The sequence below is a fragment of the Engraulis encrasicolus genome, chromosome 3 (assembly GCF_034702125.1).
Source record: "Engraulis encrasicolus isolate BLACKSEA-1 chromosome 3, IST_EnEncr_1.0, whole genome shotgun sequence".
Taxonomy (NCBI): domain Eukaryota; kingdom Metazoa; phylum Chordata; class Actinopteri; order Clupeiformes; family Engraulidae; genus Engraulis; species Engraulis encrasicolus.
The window spans coordinates 18455348-18475347 of record NC_085859.1 but is presented as its reverse complement, the minus strand read 5'-3'; the positions used below and the strand labels follow the sequence as shown (position 1 = coordinate 18475347).

Genomic DNA, 20000 nt, shown 5'->3' with positions numbered 1-20000 from the left:
CACCTCAACAGCATGCATCAGTAATGCTCCCCACCCGCTGGGTCCTCCTGTGTTTGTGTATGTGCATGGTGAAGTGTATGTTTGTTTGTGTATGTGATCATGATGATGGTGTGTGTGTGTGTGTGTGTGTGTGTGTGTGTGTGTGTGTGTGTGTGTGTGTGTGTGTGTGTGTGTGTGTGTGTGTGTGTGTTTATTTGTGCATGTGCTTATTTGTGTGTGTGTATTTGTTTTTGTGTACAGTATGTTGACAAGTGTGTTTACTCTGTGTACGTTGATGTGTAGGTGTGTTTGTTTATGGGTGCATGAATGCGTGCGTGTGCGTGTGCGTGTGCGTGTGCGTGTGCGTGTGTGTGTGTGTGTGTGTGTGTGTGTGTGTGTGTGTGTGTGTTTATTTGTGCATGTGCTTATTTGTGTGTGTGTTTGTTTTTGTGTACAGTATGTTGACAAGTGTACGTTGATGTGTAGGTGTGTTTGTTTATGGGTGCATGAATGCGTGTGTGTGCGTGTGCGTGTGCGTGTGTGTGTGTGTGTGTGTGTGTGCGCGAGCATGTGTGTGTGTGTGTGTGTGTTTATTTGTGCATGTGCTTATTTGTGAGTGTGTATTTGTTTTTGTGTACAGTATGTTGACAAGTGTGTTTTACTGTGTACGTTGATGTGTAGGTGTGTTTGCCATAGCCTCAGTTAGTGTGTGTGTGTGTGTGTGTGTGTGTGTGTGTGTGTGTGTGTGTGTGTGTGTGTGTGTGTGTGTGTGTGTGTGTGTGTGTGTGTGTGTGTGTGTGTGTGTGTGTGACTGTGTGTGTGATTGTGTGTGTGACTGTGTGCATGTGTGCTTGTTTATGTGCGCACTCACACTTGTGTCGATGTGTTTGTGTAGGTGGGAACAGATTGACCAGCCTCTCACCGTGGGCAGAATTGGATTATTTATTCAGCTTTCCTGTGTGTGTGTGTTTGTGTGTGTGTTCATGTGTGTGTGTGTGTGTGTGTGTGTGTGTGTGTGTGTGTGTGTGTGTGTGTGTGTGTGTGTGTGTGCTTGTGTGCTTGTGTGTGTGTGTGTATGTGTTTGTGTGTGTGGTTGTGTGCGAGCGTACATGTGTGTGCCCCGAGTGTGTGTGTGACTGTTTATGTGTGTTTGTATGTGTGTTTGCCTGTGCTAATATGTCTGTGCATGCAGGTCAATGTGTATGTGTATGTTTGCATGTGTGTATGCGTGCATGTGTGAGTATGTGTGTATGCGTGTGTGTGTGTGTGTGTGTGTGTGTGTGTGTGTGTGTGTGTGTGTGTGTGTGTGTGTGTGTGTGTGTGTGTGTGTGTGTGTGTGTGTGTGTGAATGGTGCACAAACCACTGTGTGTACATGCTGTATATGTGTGTGTGTGTGCGGATGACTCCGTGGCGCAGATTAAGTGCAGCAGGCGGTCGAGGGGAGGAGGGAGGAGGAGAGGAGGGGATGGGGAGGAGGAGAGAAGGAGAGGAGAGGGGAGAAGAGGAGAAGAGGGGAGGAGGGAGGAGGAGGGGAGGGGATGGGGGAGGAGGGAGGAGGGGGGGAGAAGGAGAGGAGGAGGAGGAGGGGAGAGGAGGAGGTGGAGAGGAGGAGAGGAGGGGAGGAGGAGGAAAAGGAGGGAGGAGGGGAGGAGGGAGGAGGGAGGAGGGGTGAGGGAGGAGGAGGGAAGGGAGGAGGGAGGAGGGAGGAGGGAGGAGGAGTGGAGGAGGGGGGAGGGGAGGAGGGAGGAGGGGAGGAGGAGAGGAGGGGATGGGGAAGGAGGGTAGGGGGAGAAGGGGAGGAGGGGAGGAGGTGAGGAGGGGGGAGGGGAGGAGGTGAGGAGGGGGGAGGGGAGGAGGAGGAGGGAGGAGGGGAGGGAGGAGGGGAGGAGGAGGGAGGGGGGGAGGAGGAGAGGAGGGGATGGGGGAGGAGGAGAGGAGGGGAGGAGGGAAGAGAGGAGGAGGAGAGGAGGGGATGGGGAAGGAGGGTAGAGAAGGGGAAGAGGAGAGGAGGGAGGAGGGAGGAGGAGAGTAAGGGGGAGGAGGAGAGGAGGGGATGGGGGAGGAGGGTAGGGGGAGAAGGGGATGGGGAGGAGGAGAGGAGGGGATGGGGGAGGAGGGTAGGGGGCGAGCGCATCTTACCTCGGCCAAGGGCACTCCCTCTGGGGGCCGGCAGTGGAGCACAATCATGCCCTTGATTGGCACCTCCTTTCCCTGAGGGTCCTGCTCAAAGTTCTTGCGCAGGTCTGTGTGGGGAGATAAGAACAGTGGGCCGTCAGAAAGCAAGCTGAGGTCGGTCAGTCGGCCATGGGTACGGTTACGGCTACGGCTGGGGCACGGGCCAATGGCGGGCCAGGACTGGGCTCGGCTACTACTACACATGAGGCTATATGCTACGCTAAGCCTTTTTACTGGAAAGGATGGCTGACGGGCAGACTTGACTGTGTGTATATGGCTCCGCTTTTGTATGTGTGTGCGTGCACACTTGTCCGAGAGTGTGTCATTGAGTGTGTATGTGTGCGCATATGTCTGCATGTGTGAGGGAAGACACATGCAGAGAGAGAGAGAGAGAGAGAGAGAGAGAGAGAGAGAGAGAGAGAGGAGAGCGTGTGTGTGTGTGTGTGTGTGTGTGTGTGTGTGTGTGTGTGTGTGTGTGTGTGTGTGTCACACATCTCTTCAGCAGTGTGTTTATGTGTGTGTGTGTGTGTGTGTGTGTGTGTGTGTGTGTGTGTGTCACACATGTCTGTGTGTTTGTGTGTGTGCTTGTGTATGTGTTTGTGTGTGTGCGTGCGTGTGTGTGTGTGTGTGAGTCACAGATGTCTGTGTTTATATGTGTGTTTGTGTGTGTGTTTGTGTGTGTGTCTGTGTGTGTGTGTGTGTGTGTGTGCGTGTGTGTGTGTATGTGTGCGTGCGTGTGTGTGTGTGCGTGTGTGCGTGCATGTGTGCGTGCATGTCTACGTGTGTGTGTGCGTGCATGTGTGCGTCCGTGCATGTGTCTGTCTGTGTGTGTGTGTGTGTCACACATGTCTGTGTGTTTGTGTGTGAACTCTGGCGCGGTCCCTATCTGCCCATCATCAATGCTGCTGGCCACTCTCCTTGCCCTTGGCTTTGATGGAGCAACCTTGTCAGAAGAGGGAGGGAGGGGGGGAGGGAGGGCCAGCTCCAGAGGGGCGTGGAGGAGGGTACATGAGGGGATTGGAGGAGGGAGGTGGAGATGTGAAGGAGAGAGGGAAGAGGGAGGAGAGGGAGGACGAGGAGGAAGTGGACATGTGAAGGAGAGAGAGAAGAGGGAGGAGAGTAAGGAGGAGGAGGAGGTGGAGAGGTGAAGGAGAGAGAGGAGGAAGAGAGGGAGGAGAGTAAGGAGGAAGAGAGAGAAGAGGGTGAGAGGGAGGAGGAGGGGGTGGAGAGGTGAAGGAGAGAGAGGAGGAAGAGAGGGAGGAGAGGGAGGACGAGGAGGAGGTGGATATGTGAAGGAGAGAGAGGAGGGAGGAGAGGGAGGAGAGTAAGGAGGAGGAGAGAGAAGAGGGTGAGAGGGAGGAGAGTGAGGAGGAGGAAGTGGAGAGGTGAAGGAGAGAGAGGAGGAGGAAGAGAGGGAACGGCCACTCCAGAAGGGAGCGGAGGAGTGGACGTAAGGGGCTGGAAGGAGGATGAGAAGGAGGGGATTTGAGGAGGGGAGGAGAAGGAGGGAGATGAAGAGCAGGAGAGTGAGGAGTTAGGGGAGGAGAGAGAGGATGAGGAGGAGGAGATGGTGGGTAGGAGGAGGAGGAGTAGGAGAGGGACAAGGGAGAACAAGGAGGAGAGGAGAGGAGAGGAGAGGAGAGGAGAGGAGAGGAGAGGAGAGGAGAGGAGAGGGGAGGAGAGGAGGAGGGGGAGGAGATGCAGGGCAGGAAAGAGGAGCCGGAGGGAGGAAAGTAAGTGGGAGATGAGTGAGGGAAAAGGTCGAACAGGGGGCAGCAGTGGTGTTGGTACTGAAAGCCCAGGCGCCGCGTGCCATCTGCTTTGCTTACATGTGTCAGTGCTTGACGGCAACACATCAACTTCAATAAATTCATTACTTGACACCCCCCGCCCCATAGATATACATGTGGCTCAAGGGCCCTGCGCATGCCACTGCACTGGGCTGTCTGACTGACTGAACTGGACCGTACTGGATTGACTCAGACCACAGTGACAGGCCAATGAACAAGCCAGTGAGCAAACCCTCCTGGAGGGGCATGGGGGACTTCCCAAGCCACCACCCCGGGCCCTGCTCTATGGATGACTGACACACTTGACACGGTGAGGTGGGTCTGGACCTCTGGCAGTGAGTGCCGCTGGGCATGGTTCTGCTCGGGTTCACACATCTAAACATGGTAGCCTACAGTACATGGGATGTGTAGGAGTGCTTATGTAACAGAGCCCAACTGGCCTTAGTAAACCTCTATACCGAAGCCTCATACAGTATCGGTAGCGCTGCGCTATCGGACTGCTCCTTTAGCTCGGCTGTATCGTGCTGTGCCTCCCATGCCCAAACTGATGCGTTAACTAGGAGGTGGCGGGTTCAAGACAAGCTGGGCGGACTGCGCAGGAGTACCTCAGTTATACTTACTGAAGTATATGACATGTATATACTATTAAATTGGTCCATTTTTGTATAGGATTTGTGTAGCAATTTAAGTTTTTCATTTGTTTCCAAGTCTGTACGTAGTACTAGACTCGCTATTAGTTGGACTGGGACTTGAACTTGGACACTGGTCTTGCCAAATTAGGCTAGTCGGTCTTTATTTTGTTTAGAACACTAGCCATCATGAGTCTAAAGGGGAGATTGAAATCCACTAACATACATGGCCTCGTTTCCGAATAACGATGGTTCTTAGCCTTACGTGTGTCGTTAACCAGTGATCCTACGAATGTTCTTAGATTTCCTACGACTGTTTCCCAAAGACACTCGTACATGAACGCGCGTGCACAGCCTCTAAGATCATTCGTAGCGATCGCTGTCCATTTATGTGGTGCTGAAGTGTCCTCAGAGTGAACTCATCTGCTGCTAAACCATTTACAAAAAGTAAGGTGTGTGTAGTGTCAAAAGTTGCTCTCCATAAAAGGTGGACTACATTTGTAGCAGTTTGCAACTATTGACAGGAGTTATTGTTGGCAAATGAAATAAAATGCACACAAACAATGAAATCATGCAAAACTCCCAACTGACGGTAATAACCATGAGCTACGCCGTTAAGACCCAGATAAAGCGCGTGCAGTTGGCTACTGCAGCTTAATATTTAAGAAGACAAGTAGGCCTAGTTGGAGTTCCAAATTGGGATGCGCAAAGTTACAACCTCAAGGCGTTCAAGGCTTGACAACTGTCGGGAGCACGTCAGCATGCTGTTATGAAAAACAATGTCCATCAAAATGGACACATCCCCTCGCTGCCTTTTTGTTATTGCTTAGCCTACTAGAGTCGGAATAGGGAGAGCAGAGCTTGGCACATGTGGTGAGCGGTGCGCAAAGTACCGCACGCTCAAGGCTTTCACAACTGTGAGGACATTTTTGCACGCCAGTCTGCTGTTATTAAAACAAAAAATCTACACGAATCCCCATCGCTGCCTTTTTAATTTTTGTCATAGCTTACCCTTCGCCTACAACTATCATGTATTTTCGGCGTCGCCTTCCCTTTCTTAGGCTACTTGAAAATGAAAGAGGGTGCAACAACTCGCTGACCATTTTTCTTCAAAAAATATAAAATAAATAAAGTTTCGGAAGTGGCCTTCCGACATCAACACTCTTGTCTCTGGTTGCCGAAGCCCCTTATTCATTTTGCCTTGTTCTTGTTCATGAAGCACCCACACAAATTATGATTGATCACAGTTTAATTATGCCCAGGTTTATCAAACACAGTCAAACTATTTTACTACCTGTAAAATATTTCCAAACACATTACTTTTATTTTATAGGCCTACACATCCACAATTAATGTTACCTTCTTATTTTCGTTGCAGTGTCAACTGTGCTGCCATGATATTTAGGCTACACTCCCGTCTTAAAACATCAACTTGAAGCGCAAGTTTCCTCTTTTCCTATGGGTGTCTCCACTGTGCCATGCCTCTCGCGTCTTAAAACAGCAATCTTATGCGCAAGTTTCTTCTTTTCCCTTCATATCCTGTGGGTGTCTCCACTGTGCCATGCCGTTACGATCAATCTTAGCGCGTTAAGACTACTCCAGATCACTCGTGGATTTCTCTTAGAGTTACGTGTCAACCTGCGATGGTTCTTTGCTAAGTTTGCTTTGGGAAACGCTCCGTGAGCTCTACGATGGTGTTACGTGTGAACTTAAGTAGCACGTAGCGTTAAGTAGTACTTAAGGCCCTTTCGGAAACGAGGCCCATGTTAGTCTTCACATGCATCGCACATAGCCAGGTTACCCTCAAACATTCACGTTAATCGACATTAATCCTTTTCGTTGTTTAATACTGACCGACATATGACTCGGACTTGACTTGGACCCTAAGCGTTTGGGACTCGGTCTTGTCTGGGACTCGAACCTGTTTGGACTGAATTGTCTCGTACTTGACTAGTCTGGTGTAGAGCTTGGTCTTGGACCCTACAAAGGTGGACTTGGCTACAGCCCTGCCTGTTCCCATACGAAAAACACTCATGGAGAGGCCAGGAGACTTCCCAAGCCACCCAGCCTCTGGACTATACATACAGTAGCTTTCCTGTTTACAAACATTTGCGCCACAAGGAGAGGCGAGATGCTAAGCAGCCAACCATGTGAGCTCATTCTTTTGAGTGACAACAGTTTCCAACAAGAGAGTTGAAGAGTGCACAGCCAGGGACGCACAGCCAGGAATTGTTCACAAATACAGGGAAACCCATGGAAACCCATGTATGGATGGATGGATGACTGACACAGTTAACACAGTGCGGTGGACAAGGACCTCTGGCATTGAGTGCTGGTGGTGGGAATGGCATGGCCGATATGAAACGATTTATATAAAACCCACAAAATAATCCATATACTGTGGAACTCTCATCCCGCTGACATCTGCAACATCAACTCTGTTTCCCTCTTTAAATCCAGACTGAAAACCCATCTTTTCCAGTAAGCCTATTCTCTTTCAATGCAGTGTTATTTTCTCTTTTCCCTCCTCTCTATTTACGGTTGTGTGCTTTTGTGTTTTTGTTTTTTGAGCTATTGTGTTCAGAAAGGCACCTGCAAAAATAAAATGTATTGTTATTATATTGGCTATATTTCTACAATTATTCTATGCCACATACTATAAATGTGGCCCATTCCTAATTTACACACATAAACATTCCATGTACTGCAACATATAAATATTGTATGTGGAATGTGTACTTGTACTGATATTGTATATAGGCCTACTGTAAAAGTGGCCCCTTTCTTGATTTCCTATGTGGACTTTGCTCTGCTCTGCTCTACTTCACATTGCCCCCACACCCATGACTGGTCTTATTACATCCTGTCCAAAGGTGTCACTCCCAGGTTCAGAGGGTTAAAAACCCTGCCAGGGATTTGATCCAACCAGTTCCCCGATGAGCTAACTGTAATAGGCACTCGAGATAGGCTGATCAGCTACTTAGTGAAGTCAACAGGGTTGGAAGGAAAACGTGGCAGGGGATTTTCCTGTCTGACCCGGGATTGACAACTCGGCATCTGTTCTACAGGCTGTTCTCCAATGTTCCATTAAGATATGTTGGACAGTTTACAATCTCGGGAATAAAAAGTAACATTTTTATTACTCAAAAACTGACTGCCCTTCGGGGACAGGCACGTCCACAACTGGCCAGTCTTACAAATCATTCCAAATCCTAATGAAACACATGCCCTTGAAAAACTCATTCGAAAGTAATGTCAAATTAATAATTTGTCACAACACGTCCTGCAACAAAATTAGACTCCGTTGCACAGCACATATTTAGCGAAGAAAATGAAATGAAATTAAAATTAAATGAGTACACATTTTTATCCATAGCGACTTACAGAGGACATAAACAAGCTACACTAAAAGAACTTTTCGAGGACAAGACACAGAGGCAAAGAAAAGAAAATAGATAGAATATATAGAAAGAGATAGAAAATGTCCACTCATTTAGAACACAGTGCACTGTACACTGCAGGCAACAACAATGCAGCCTCTGGCCTTTAAAGTGAGTTATGTAGTGGACAAGTAAACATTTCAAACACAACCATGGAGAGGAGTGAGCTTACAGGCAATGTGGCCGTTGGCTGGGCTGCTCTTACGGTACAGTAAGAGTCTTACATTATATTTAGAAGACATTTTGTGTCCAAAGGGACTTACAAACACAGGACATGAACAAACTAAAATAGAGTGGAAGCACAGTAAACAGAGGCATAAAAAAGCAAGAAAATCCAAACACACTCACGCACGCACGCACGCACGCACGCACACACACACACACACACACACACACACACACACACACACACACACACACACACACACACACACACACACACACACACACACACGCACACACACACACACACGCACACACACACACACACACACACACACGCACGCACGCACACACACACACACACACACAAATTGGTAAACCCTGAGATGCAAAGATGAACCATTTTTTTTTACATAAGATAGGAAAATGAAGGCAAAATTCCAGCCATTTTCAACATGCATTTGCCTTGCCCACTAGCCTTGACTTGTCAGTATACCCGAAGACACAGCCTTTTTTTGTTCAGCCTCTTCTGAGATTCTGTCCAGATAATCGGGGCATGAGTTTGTTTACGCAATGTTTGAAACATCTTAACATCCTCCAAATACCATTCCAGGAGTTACGCAACATTCGCCGACACCTTGCAACACAGTGCACAGTAACTGTTGGGTTGATGTTTGGAATATGTTCAGACGTTTCAAGCAATATGCATACAAAGCCATGCCCCAATTAGCTGGTCAGGTTTTTGGAAAGGCTTGAATTAAAAAAAAAAAAATGCCTAATCTTAGGGCACAGACAAGTGAAGAGTATTATCAGCAATGCAACTGCATGTTGGAATTGGCCAGAATTTCCTTACAACACCCTTACTTTCCTTCAAGAGCAACGGACCATCTCTACCCTATATCCTAATTCACTATTCTTCACTACTCTACATGTTACATCAGGGAGAGAGAGAGAGAGAGAGAGAGAGAGAGAGAGAGAGAGAGAGAGAGGGAGAGAGAGAGAGAGAGAGAGAGAGAGAGAGAGAGGGAGAGAGAGAGAGAGAGAGAGAGAGAGAGAGAGAGAGAGAGAGAGAGAGAAGCAGGCAGACAGACAGACAGACAGACAGACAGACAGACAGACAGACAGACAGACAGACAGACAGACAGGGAGACAGACAGGGAGACAGACAGGGAGACAGACAGGGAGACAGAGAGACAGGGAGACAGATACAGGAAGACAGAGAGAAAGAGATACCAAGCTTGCTAATGATGTGGACAGTGGTTTTGTGGCTACTGGGGGGTGCCCATTACTTTACATTAAGCAGATGTTTACTCAAAGAGAATTAGAAGGAGGACATGACCAAGCTAAAAGAAGTGTTGTTAAACACAGAAAAAGCAAGGACATACTGTACAGAAGCTGAGCCATAGCTAAACAAAATCACAGACAGTATACAGTAAACCACATGATGTAAAGATTACTTAGCACTTTCTTCACATATCACATCATATTATAAATTGTATCACATACTGGCCTTAGGGAAGGTCTGTAGAATGAGAGCTTGGGCATTGAAGTCTGAAAAAGATCAAAGTGTCTAGACATTTTGCTTTTAGGACCATTTTCCTTTTTTGCAGCTTGTATATGTCTGGCACTGGCACCTTTTAGTCCAGGGAGTTCTGTAACCTATTCACACTCACGTATTGCATATAATACACAGCTGTGGCCTTATGGTGTGGCGATCTGTCTTGGAATCTGAAAGCTGAAGGTTCAAATCTCATGCCATCCATGACTGAAGTCATGTCCTTGAGCAAGGCAGCTAATCTTACATTGCTCCAAAGTACTCACTACCTTGTAATATAACTGTTGCTTTAAAGTCACTTATAAGACGCTTTGGATAAAAGTGTCCGTGCTAAGTGTAATATAACGTACAGAGCAATGAATAAAATGCAGTGAAAGACTGAAGATGAAACTTACAGGCGATGCGGACGGTGGCCTTGCGGCTCTTTGAGGTTCCAAGGTGGCTCCAGGCCACGCACAGGCACCAGTAGTCCTCGGGGCCATGGAAGTCCTCCACCTGCTGACGAGTCACGTTGATGACAACCTCACGCACCCGCTGGCCTGGAACACACAGCACAGCACAGCACACAGGGACACGTAAGCATGAGTCAGTGTCTGTGACTGTGAGCCGCCTGCCTTGCACAATCAACCACAGGCTGGCAATCTCAGAAAGACAGATGTTTCAATGGTGCTGTGCTTCTACACTGTAAAACATTTACCGTCTTACAGAGGGTATTTATCAAAATGAAGTGCTCTAGCTTTGCTAGGACGAGTGACACCCATTTTTCCACTGATGTCACCAAAGAGTATCCAATAACTAGTTTTAAGTGAGGTCCGAGTGCCCATCAGAGGTCAATGTGTCTCCAAAAACAAAACTGTAACTGTGAGTCTTTGTCATTGAAACATATAAGTCACACCATTAGAAACCCCAGACCTTCCAGGTCCCAAATATATATATATGAAATGAAAATACTTGAAAATGTTAGAGTGGTGCAAGCAGCCTAAAAGCCTCTGAAAAGCCTTAGATCTCAGAGGGTTAATAATTGGATACTCCTCTGTGAAATCCATGGAAAATGGGCGTTACTCACACTAGCAAGGCTATCACACATCACATTGAGAAATACCCAATGTCTGAGAGCCGCCTGCCTAGAACAATCAACCACAGGCTGGCACTGGCAGAATGACAGCCATTTCCATGGTGCTGTGCTTCTACGCCCACTACATTGCACTAACATTCGCAACGATTTCCCCCTGGGGATCAATAAAGTTACTCTACTACGTAAAAAAAAAGTAAGTTGCCCTGCTGCCTTAAGTTTGTAAGTTCACACAGCGGAGATTGCCTGACTCTGTTCTCTGTATGGCTCTGAGTAAGGCTATCACACATCACATTCAGAAATACCCAATGTCTGAGAGCCGCCTGTCTAGAACAATCAACCACAGCCTGGCACTGGCATAAAGACAGCCATTTCCATGGTGTTGTGCTTCTACACTGTAAAACATTGCAAGCCAGTTAAACATAAAAAAGTAAGTTGCCCTGCTGCCTTAAGTTTGTGAGTTCACTCAACTCGAGACTTAACTCAAGATTTTCTCAAGTTGAGGTAACTTAAGGCAGCACAGCAACTTCCTTTTTACTTTAATTGAACTGTTTACAGTGTACACATGAAACCTTTCTTCTAGGTAGGTTTAAAGTGAAAAATGAAATAATGTGCTGTATGAGTCGTCTGCATGGTGACATCCAATGAATAATGTTTTTCTGGGTGAGTAAAAATTATAGGCAAATGCATGGTTGACATTCAAGACAAAGCACGTTGTTCCTGTGTGCAAGAAAAGTGTATTTTTCTTTGAAATTAAATTACATACGCTTTATCTGCATAGTGACATTTAAGGCATAAGAAAGGTATTAAAAAACCTTTCTTTTCTTAAAAGAAATCATTGATGATACAGCGACCTCACTGTTGCTACATGCATTCCACACAAAACATTCTGGCCCAACACACCATAAGAGTTTATTTTTGAACTCCACTGAAAAAGAGGATCACTCTTCGGCCTTCAAAGCTTCTTACGAAGTCAGTGTGAAACTTATCAGAGTTTTAAATTGGTTACTGCTTGCCATTTTAATCTCAGTCATCGGCTTAGCCGGCCAGTCAAAGGCTTTTTCAGCCTCCATGCTATTTTGTTATATATTTATTTATTTATTTTTTGGAGGGGTGAGGTTGGGGTAGGGGTACTGGTATGGGGTGACAGTGCGAGTGGGGTTGGGATTGGGTGACGTTGGCTTTTCCAGGGTTGCCAGATGAGGCTGATGATTTCCAACCGTAAAAATGCTCAAAACCCGCCTAGAAGCACAAAATCCCGCCCAATTCTACTTATTTCTATGGCAAAAATTGGGCAGGTTTTTCTAAATACCATTTTTACCCGCACACGACCATCCTAAGCAGCCCAACTGGGGGGGAAACAGCCCAATCTGGCAACACTGCCCACAGGCCTCGTGCTTTTCACGGATTAAAGAGATGATGCATGGGACTTGGAACAATAATAAAAAAGACCAAAATACAGACAGTTTCATGGCTTTCCACTCCAGAGGTCTTTGCTGCTACATTCACAGGCAGAGCGGGGTAATCCGACATGCCACTGAGGTGCAAACTGGGAGGCATAAAAGAGCCATTTAAGACGTGCGAGTAAATAAATAAATTAGGCCTATCTTGGGCACGGCAGGGGCCTGGTCATGGATTAACGTTATTGCTTATAAGGAAATGCAGGGCGAAAATAGAGCCACATGAATTTGTGTCCATGTTATTCCATTGAGGGAAACATATGGGATATACATCAACACGCATGCAGGCACAGACATGCATGTACATGCATACACAGTTCAGTGAACTCTACAATGCAAGCATAAGCTACTTTCACATTGTTTAATCATTTCCAATGAAAACACAATTATGTCTAAAATGCAAGTGTAACCTTCATATCAATCTATATCTCTTGGGCTTGTGATTAACAACTGACCTTAGATTTTCTTTAACGTGGGGACATACTGAGAAGATGCATATTAATGGAAGTAACTTGTTTACGACAATCCGTAATCATAATTGCATGACTCTGCATGTCTTGTTATTGCAGGAACATTAACAACAATGATTGTTTGTCGGATAAAGTGGTTAAATCCTGTCATTATTATGCACGACAGGACTTATTAAGTTAAGATAAAGAGGGGAATTCAGTCATGCATAGTAATCACCAATTTTCCATGACAAAATGACACTGTGACATTCAGTGGCAAAACTCCTTGATTTACATTCACCCTTTGGTTAAATTAGCAAAAAAAATAAACATCCAAATGATGATTAATACAAAGAGACACAGTGTATAGTCATTAATACCATACAAGCCTTTCTTTTATTCAGAAATACAATAACTCTTCAATCGAAATTAATATAGAAACCTTTTTGTACTCAATTCACCGTATACACCACAACAGCAAGTGTTTCCTGAGAGCTGTTATTTATTTTTACCTACCTGAACTAATAATGTGATTAAGGCGGTGCCTCTACACCGTCAAGACACCGACTTTTGTTTACCAATTACACCCTCATTACACACTGTACGTCTGACCACCGCACGTGCGGGAAGCTAAAGGCTGCTAAATTGACAGGGTATCTGGCAGGCACCATCCAAGGATACACGAACAAGTTCCACATTCACCACCCCCACCACTACCACTACCAGCCATCATCATCAACACCACCACCACCACCACCACCACCACCCCACCCCACCCTGGCCTCGCCGAGAGAGACGCAGACATAATTCATAATTTACCCCTTCAGACACATGGCATTGATGGCGATTGCAGGCGAGGAGGCAGGCGGCGAAATCATGACTAATGACTGCACATCATCTTTCCCAAAAAAGGAAACGCGAGCCATATGCTAACGAGAGATGAGCTGGCCTCCCTATCCTCTCCCCGTGTTTACTGTGTTTATACATGAAGGGGGAAAAAAGGAGAAAGAATGAAGAGGAGGCCGTGAACGCATCCTTGAGGACTTAAGCGTGTACGACAGGTGGTGTGGCGCGACGACAGGCCAGAGCTGTGCCACTTTGTCATCTGTCACCTTTATTTGTTTAGAGGCAGAGCGCCGCTGACGATGCTTATTATTCAGAAGCTTCCGGATTCCTTCTTTTGGCCCTCCTCTCCCCTCCCCTTCCCTTCCCTCCCTCCCTCTCTTTTCTCTCTCCTTCTCTCTCTCTGTCGCTCTCTCTCTCTCTCTCTATCTCTCACACACATACTCAGTTCTACATCTTCTCCTCCGTCTACTTATCTCTCTCGCTCGCTCTGTCTCTCTCTCACACATACGCACACAAGCGTCGTCTGCCGTGGCCTGAGATCAGAGAGGCCATCCGACAGAGCAGATTTGCAGAGAGAATCACCCAATTAAGAGCTGTCTAAACGCAGACTTAAAAATACGCTAAAACGGGAGGCCGACTTCCTCTGGGGCTTGGCTAGAGGGACAATGCATGGCTAATCTGGTCTCTCCCTACCCGCCACACCATCACACACACACACACACACACACACACACACAGACACACACAGACACACACACACACGCACGCACGCACACACACACACACACACACACACACAGATCACACATATACAGCCATTTCCAGGCTTTTGGTCTGGTGCACTGCCATGACATGGCTTATTAAGTTGGACAGAAATAAGAGCATGTGGGACAGGCTGCAGATACAGGAGCTTTGATGTGCTGAGTACCGGATGTTCCTGCCACACTTCAAGCCAAGGATTATCAGAAATGCAAGTCTGGAAGGACCCACCTAATCCCTGGAGTGCTTATCATCAGGGCCTGGGCTTTTTTATTATTTGTATGTGCCTTGATTTTTTTTTAAACACTCCTAGCTCTTTGGTAAGAAAAATATATAAACAAATATTTGGTCTAATTTTCTCTTCAGATGTGGCTAAATAAAACCAGACACCCCGCAGGCTGTATGTTTGTTGTTGCAGGGTATGGACTGATCGTGCCACGTGCACATGCAAGGATCATATGTAGATTATTTATCGCCGGTCAATATTTGCATACTCATGCTCCCCGCTAAGATCCTCCTTGATCCACATGGATCACAGTATTTTTTTTCAACGCGGTCAATACAAAGATGCTGACAAAGGGACTAACCGACTTCTACCAACCCGACAACTTCAACCTTGCCAAACGCGCCTCGGTGGACTTTGAAATCGGTTACTGTGCTGCATAATTTCAAAAGCTTAGGCTACTGACTATGGAGTCTGCCCCCTGCACACACATGCACACGCACACACAGACACGCACACACGCACACACACACACACACACACACACACACACACACACACACACACACACACACACACACACACACACACACACACACACACACACACACACACACACACACACACACAGACAGAAGGCCTACACAGAGTACACAGATTACACACATACCCTACACAGAGCACACACACAGAGTACACACACACACACACAGGGAGGAGTCACAGCAAGCAGCATCTAAGAGCTGGTCTTGAAGAGGAGATCAGGAGAAATAGAGGAGAGGGATGGTAAGGAAGGAGGGTGTTGTACTCAGGCGCTGTGAAGTACATTTTAACGAGAAGACTCACGCCGCTAAGAGCTCTCTCTGAAGCAAGGCAAGGAGAAATCTGCTAGTCAGCTGGGACTGCTAGCCACTTTCCCTCCTCCTCTTCCTCCCCTCCCCATTCCTGCACAACACAGCATGCTTTTTGCGTGCCACGGACAAGCTTTTTTTGTTGCAGATTTGGAAGTTCTCGCAGGTCTGCCTTCACGCAGCATGATAAAAAAGGGAGACTGGCGGACTGGTCTTGACACCCAGCTCTTTCAACACAGCTGCTTGCCGTTTTCTTTTTCTCTGGGACTCCTCATAGCGGTGTACTGTGGGGGCATGTCACACCACGCTCACCACACTGCGCAGCTCAGACTCACGAAATGGCAGGCCGCAGATATTTCTCCCAGAAACGGCAGTTGTTTTTTTTTTGTTTCTTTTTTTTTTTGCTGTGCCAATTTGGCTGTGTCGCAAATCATGGGAAAAAAACACAACACAACACAGCACTTTGGAGTGGATGTTTTGTTTAGGCAGCTGCGGGTATTATTCTAGCAAGCAGGAATGCCAACTATTGACTCCGTTTCAATGATCATTTCCCATTCATGAGCCCAACTAAATTATTTGCCTTCAGACAACGCAGTGCCATCAAGTAACATGAATGATGCCAAAGTAGAGAGGCAAAAGCGCAGCTGGTGGTGGGCCGAATTACCAATATGTGCTACGCTTCAGATGCTTCTCAAACATTAATGTACACGCTGCCAATATTCGTGCGGAATATGAAAGACCAGTGCCATTTCCATTAAATTACGTTTAACTGACTTGCTATTGCCTCTGCTTTTCTTTTTCTCCTTTCCTTTCTCCCTTCTGCCTCTCCTTTCATTCTACTCTGTTTCCAAATAGACCACCACCACTTGTCTACCACTCACTGGAAAGCACAAGTGCACAAGGTTGTTTTACCCTTTAAGAGAAAGACCATGTTTTTGAAAGGGAAACTCTTATGAACGTTATTATTCTTGGGGATTCTGGCAGTACGCTTCATAAAATGCTTAGTTGTTTTGCTTTTGATGCTTTTAATGAAACCGAGCTTCTTAAGTAGGCTATGTGTGTGATTTTCCTCATGAAGTCCTCAGAAATGGACCCTCTGAGGCTCAGTTAACCTTGGCACACAAGTGTGGCTGAATTTGAAGGGAAAAACACTGCTGCTGGAACATTGCTCTAGGTGTCTAAGTAAACATGTACTGGTTGTATTTTCCCTAAGAAAAAAAACATGTGTGCGTGTGTGTGCGTATGGGCGCACATGTGTGTGTGTGTGTGTGTGTGTGTCTGTGTGTGTGTGTGTGTGCGTGCGTGCGTGTTCATGTGTATGCCTGTGTGTGTGTGTGTGCTCTCTGCCATACCATGGTGTGGGTGTGTGTGTGTGGAGAATGGGGATTAATGACTATTGAAGGTAAGCAAGGAGAACTGGACATGGCATAAAAAATGCCTTGCAAAATTCATTTCTCTCGGCTACAGCACACTCATGCGCCTCCGCGGTTCCCCCACCCCGTGTCACGCATCAGCTGCGGCCTCGAAGGGTAGATGGGGGAAAAATGCCTTTACTGGATGGCTGCTAGGTACAAAATGTCAGCTCCCGGTGACAGGTTGCCCCCGACGGATGTCAAAAGCTTCCTTGTTTTGACCAGCTGTGTCCTTTGATAGAGGAGTGGGATTGAGTCGTCGTGCGTGTGGCTGTGGTCTGGACCCAGACTAATGGACAGCAATAGGGCTGTAACGATATTGTATCGAACCGAGAAATCGTGATACCCAGAGTCACGATACTGTATCGTGATACACCCTTTCAAAGTTTTATTACCCATTAGTCCAGAAAATAACCTTATGAAATGGGTGCTTCAAAGCTTCAAATCATCCTCATTATTACATTTAAACTAGTATTAGTAGACTCCTGTAACCTGACCTATGAATTATCATAGTTTTTAGTCATTATTATATTTTATAATGTTAACATTTGTGAAATCGTGGGTTGTATCGAACCGTTGGTCAAAAATCATGATACAAACCGAATCGTGAGTTGAGTGTATCGTTACAGCCCTAGACAGCAGTAGGGCTGGCTGCATGGAGGAAGCTGAGAGCCAAAGAGTCATGAAAGCCACCATACAGCCACCACCAACGCCAAAAATACACCTCTCTCTATCAATGTCCTTTCCCTCTCCTTTCTCGTTCCTGCCTATATTTCTGCAAGCTTGCTAGAATATTTCACAAGCATGATGTTAGCTTGAATTAGTCTTGTTTGTAATACACTTGTAATACACTTATAACGGTAACACTTTATGCTAGGGATCACATTTTATTCACTAATATGCATAATTACTGTCTGTATAAGTGACTTAAAAGCAGTGATGGGAATAAAATAAACACTGTTACTAACTATGTTCTCTAGCCCTACTAACTGTTTCAAGTTAATTTAATGTATCACTGTTACTGTGCATTACTGAAGAAGCTAATTCAGAATCACTTGCCAGTGGATATCAACTGGAAGTCTCTCCCCTTTCCTTCGACCTCAAAAAAGTATAGGGAGGGATAAATTGAAAGTCAGGATCAGCACCTTCAGTTTACAGAGATGTGATTCATGTGTACTGAAATTACAAAATATTAACAGCCAATTCCAAATCAGTCTTCGCCTACCCTAAACTCATCAGATAACGTTATGTGCCCATCTGTCCCATTTGTGTACAGTATATCAGTAGCCTATTATTGCAGTGGGAATCAGAAAGAAAGACCTCCAATGACCTGGGTGGCTGCAGTTGTTAGCTCATTAACATGCATCATTGACATTTGGAGCAGTCATTGGAGCAAATAATAGCAAGCTCTGTCTCACCTGAGAAAGTTTTTTGCATAATCCAAACTCATTTCACTTAGGAGTAAAATGGCCCCAAATAGTTCCGGATTGAGATTCATCATTATCACAAAAAAAAAACATCCTCAAGAACCTCAGAATTATGTTATGGTACTGGTTAGTGGCCATTTGTGGTTAGTGCCGATTAGTTAGTACTAATTTTGTGTCAACGGAATTGCTCATTCTCATGCCAAACTATGGAGGCTCAAATGGGACAATGCTGATAATATTTTAGGGAGCATCCACCATTTTGTTTGGCTATAGGATGATCACAGAACAAGGATTCATATCCTAATAAACTATGTTCAAATTCAAAGTCAAGGACATTTGTTACATAAACAACTTAAGTTACATAAACAAATGAAAAATAGTTATTTTTCCAGGTAACTGGTTACTTTTCTAGTGAAGTAACTAATTTACTAACTCACTTTTACTTTTACTACTTGTTACTTTTTGTAGTAGGTAACAAGTGACTAGCAGCTAACTACAACTATGACTATAACTACAACTATAACTATGGCTATAACTAGGCCCTTTAACTATAACTATAACTATAACTATAACTATAACTATAACCCAACACTGCTTATTAGACATCATGTGTTAGGCAAAGCAAAATCGTGGGTCCTTACTTAAATAATATCAATAATGAAGGCCTTACTGGCAACGAACAAGAAATGACATGCTTAATACTAGAAACTGTTGGGATTCTGCCCTCTGCCTTAGGTACTGTTTCCACGTAGCAGGATATTTTTTTCTCCTATTGAGGTGTAAATGCAACATGTGGATAAAAATAAATCCTCCATCCCAAGCAGCAAAACACGTTTTCTGAACCAATTGACAAATTTTTTAACGGTGTCATTTAGGTGTTGAATAAAACCAACGTGTCAAACACGTTTGTGGAACGTTTTCTTTGACACGTTTGCAAAAACACCTTTTAAAAACGTTCAATACAAGTTTAGGTTTAGTGTCAAATGACACGTGAAAATACCAACGCATCTGACACGAAATCTGAACGTACAAATTTGGTGTCAAAAGACACGTTTCTTAAAACACTGATCTGACACCAAATTCGAACATGCAGTTTTGGTGTCAAAAGACACGTTTTTTAAAACACTGATCTGACACAAAATCTGAAAGTACAGATTTGGTGTCAAAAGACACGTTTTTAAAACACTGATCTGACACTAAATTCGAACATACAGATTTAGTGTCAAAAGACACGTTTCTTAAAACACTGATCTAGCACCGAAGTCCAAATTGTTTTTGTCTGAATTGGATGCAGCTGTGCAGCTCGCGGTTGGCCGGTTGCTAGGCGACCGCTCTGATTAACTGAAAATTCACTTCTTTTGCCTGACCTGACTCTGACAGACCTTCACCCTCTTGTTTTCTCCGTAAACTTTGACTATTTTATCCTTCATCTTTCATATTTTCACCTTCTTTGACTTAACCCGCATCTTCTTTACTACCAACTATCAACCCTCCTTTTAACAAGTTTTCTTTCTGGATCGACGACGTGAAACTTCAAACGTGAAACTCCGGTGAGTTGTCATTAGCATTTTGCTAATAACATTTACTCATTAAAAACAAAGGGGGCTTTTAGACTGTAATGAAACGTGGTTTCCATACTTCTAGCCTACCGTTACGAACATTGTATTGTACTGTAGATTATTATTTAAGATTACTACAGGTGCCACCTCCGTATCATTGTATTAATAAGGTGAGAAGACATAGAAGTATGTTGATAAGATTTTGTTTCAT

The 20000-nt window shown here is 45.4% G+C and overlaps 1 protein-coding gene across 1 annotated transcript in view; it reads right to left on the bottom strand.

Annotated features, from left to right (window-relative positions):
* The window catches only part of LOC134445807 (netrin receptor UNC5D-like), a 226568-nt gene that overhangs the window by 86555 nt on the left and 120013 nt on the right, over window positions 1-20000 (bottom strand). Inside the window, exons 3-4 of the mRNA XM_063194903.1 lie at window positions 10127-10270; window positions 2120-2223 (exon numbers count right to left, since the gene is read on the bottom strand). Coding sequence (XP_063050973.1) covers window positions 2120-2223; window positions 10127-10270 — 248 coding nt within the window. The remainder of the gene's footprint in view (window positions 1-2119; window positions 2224-10126; window positions 10271-20000) is intronic.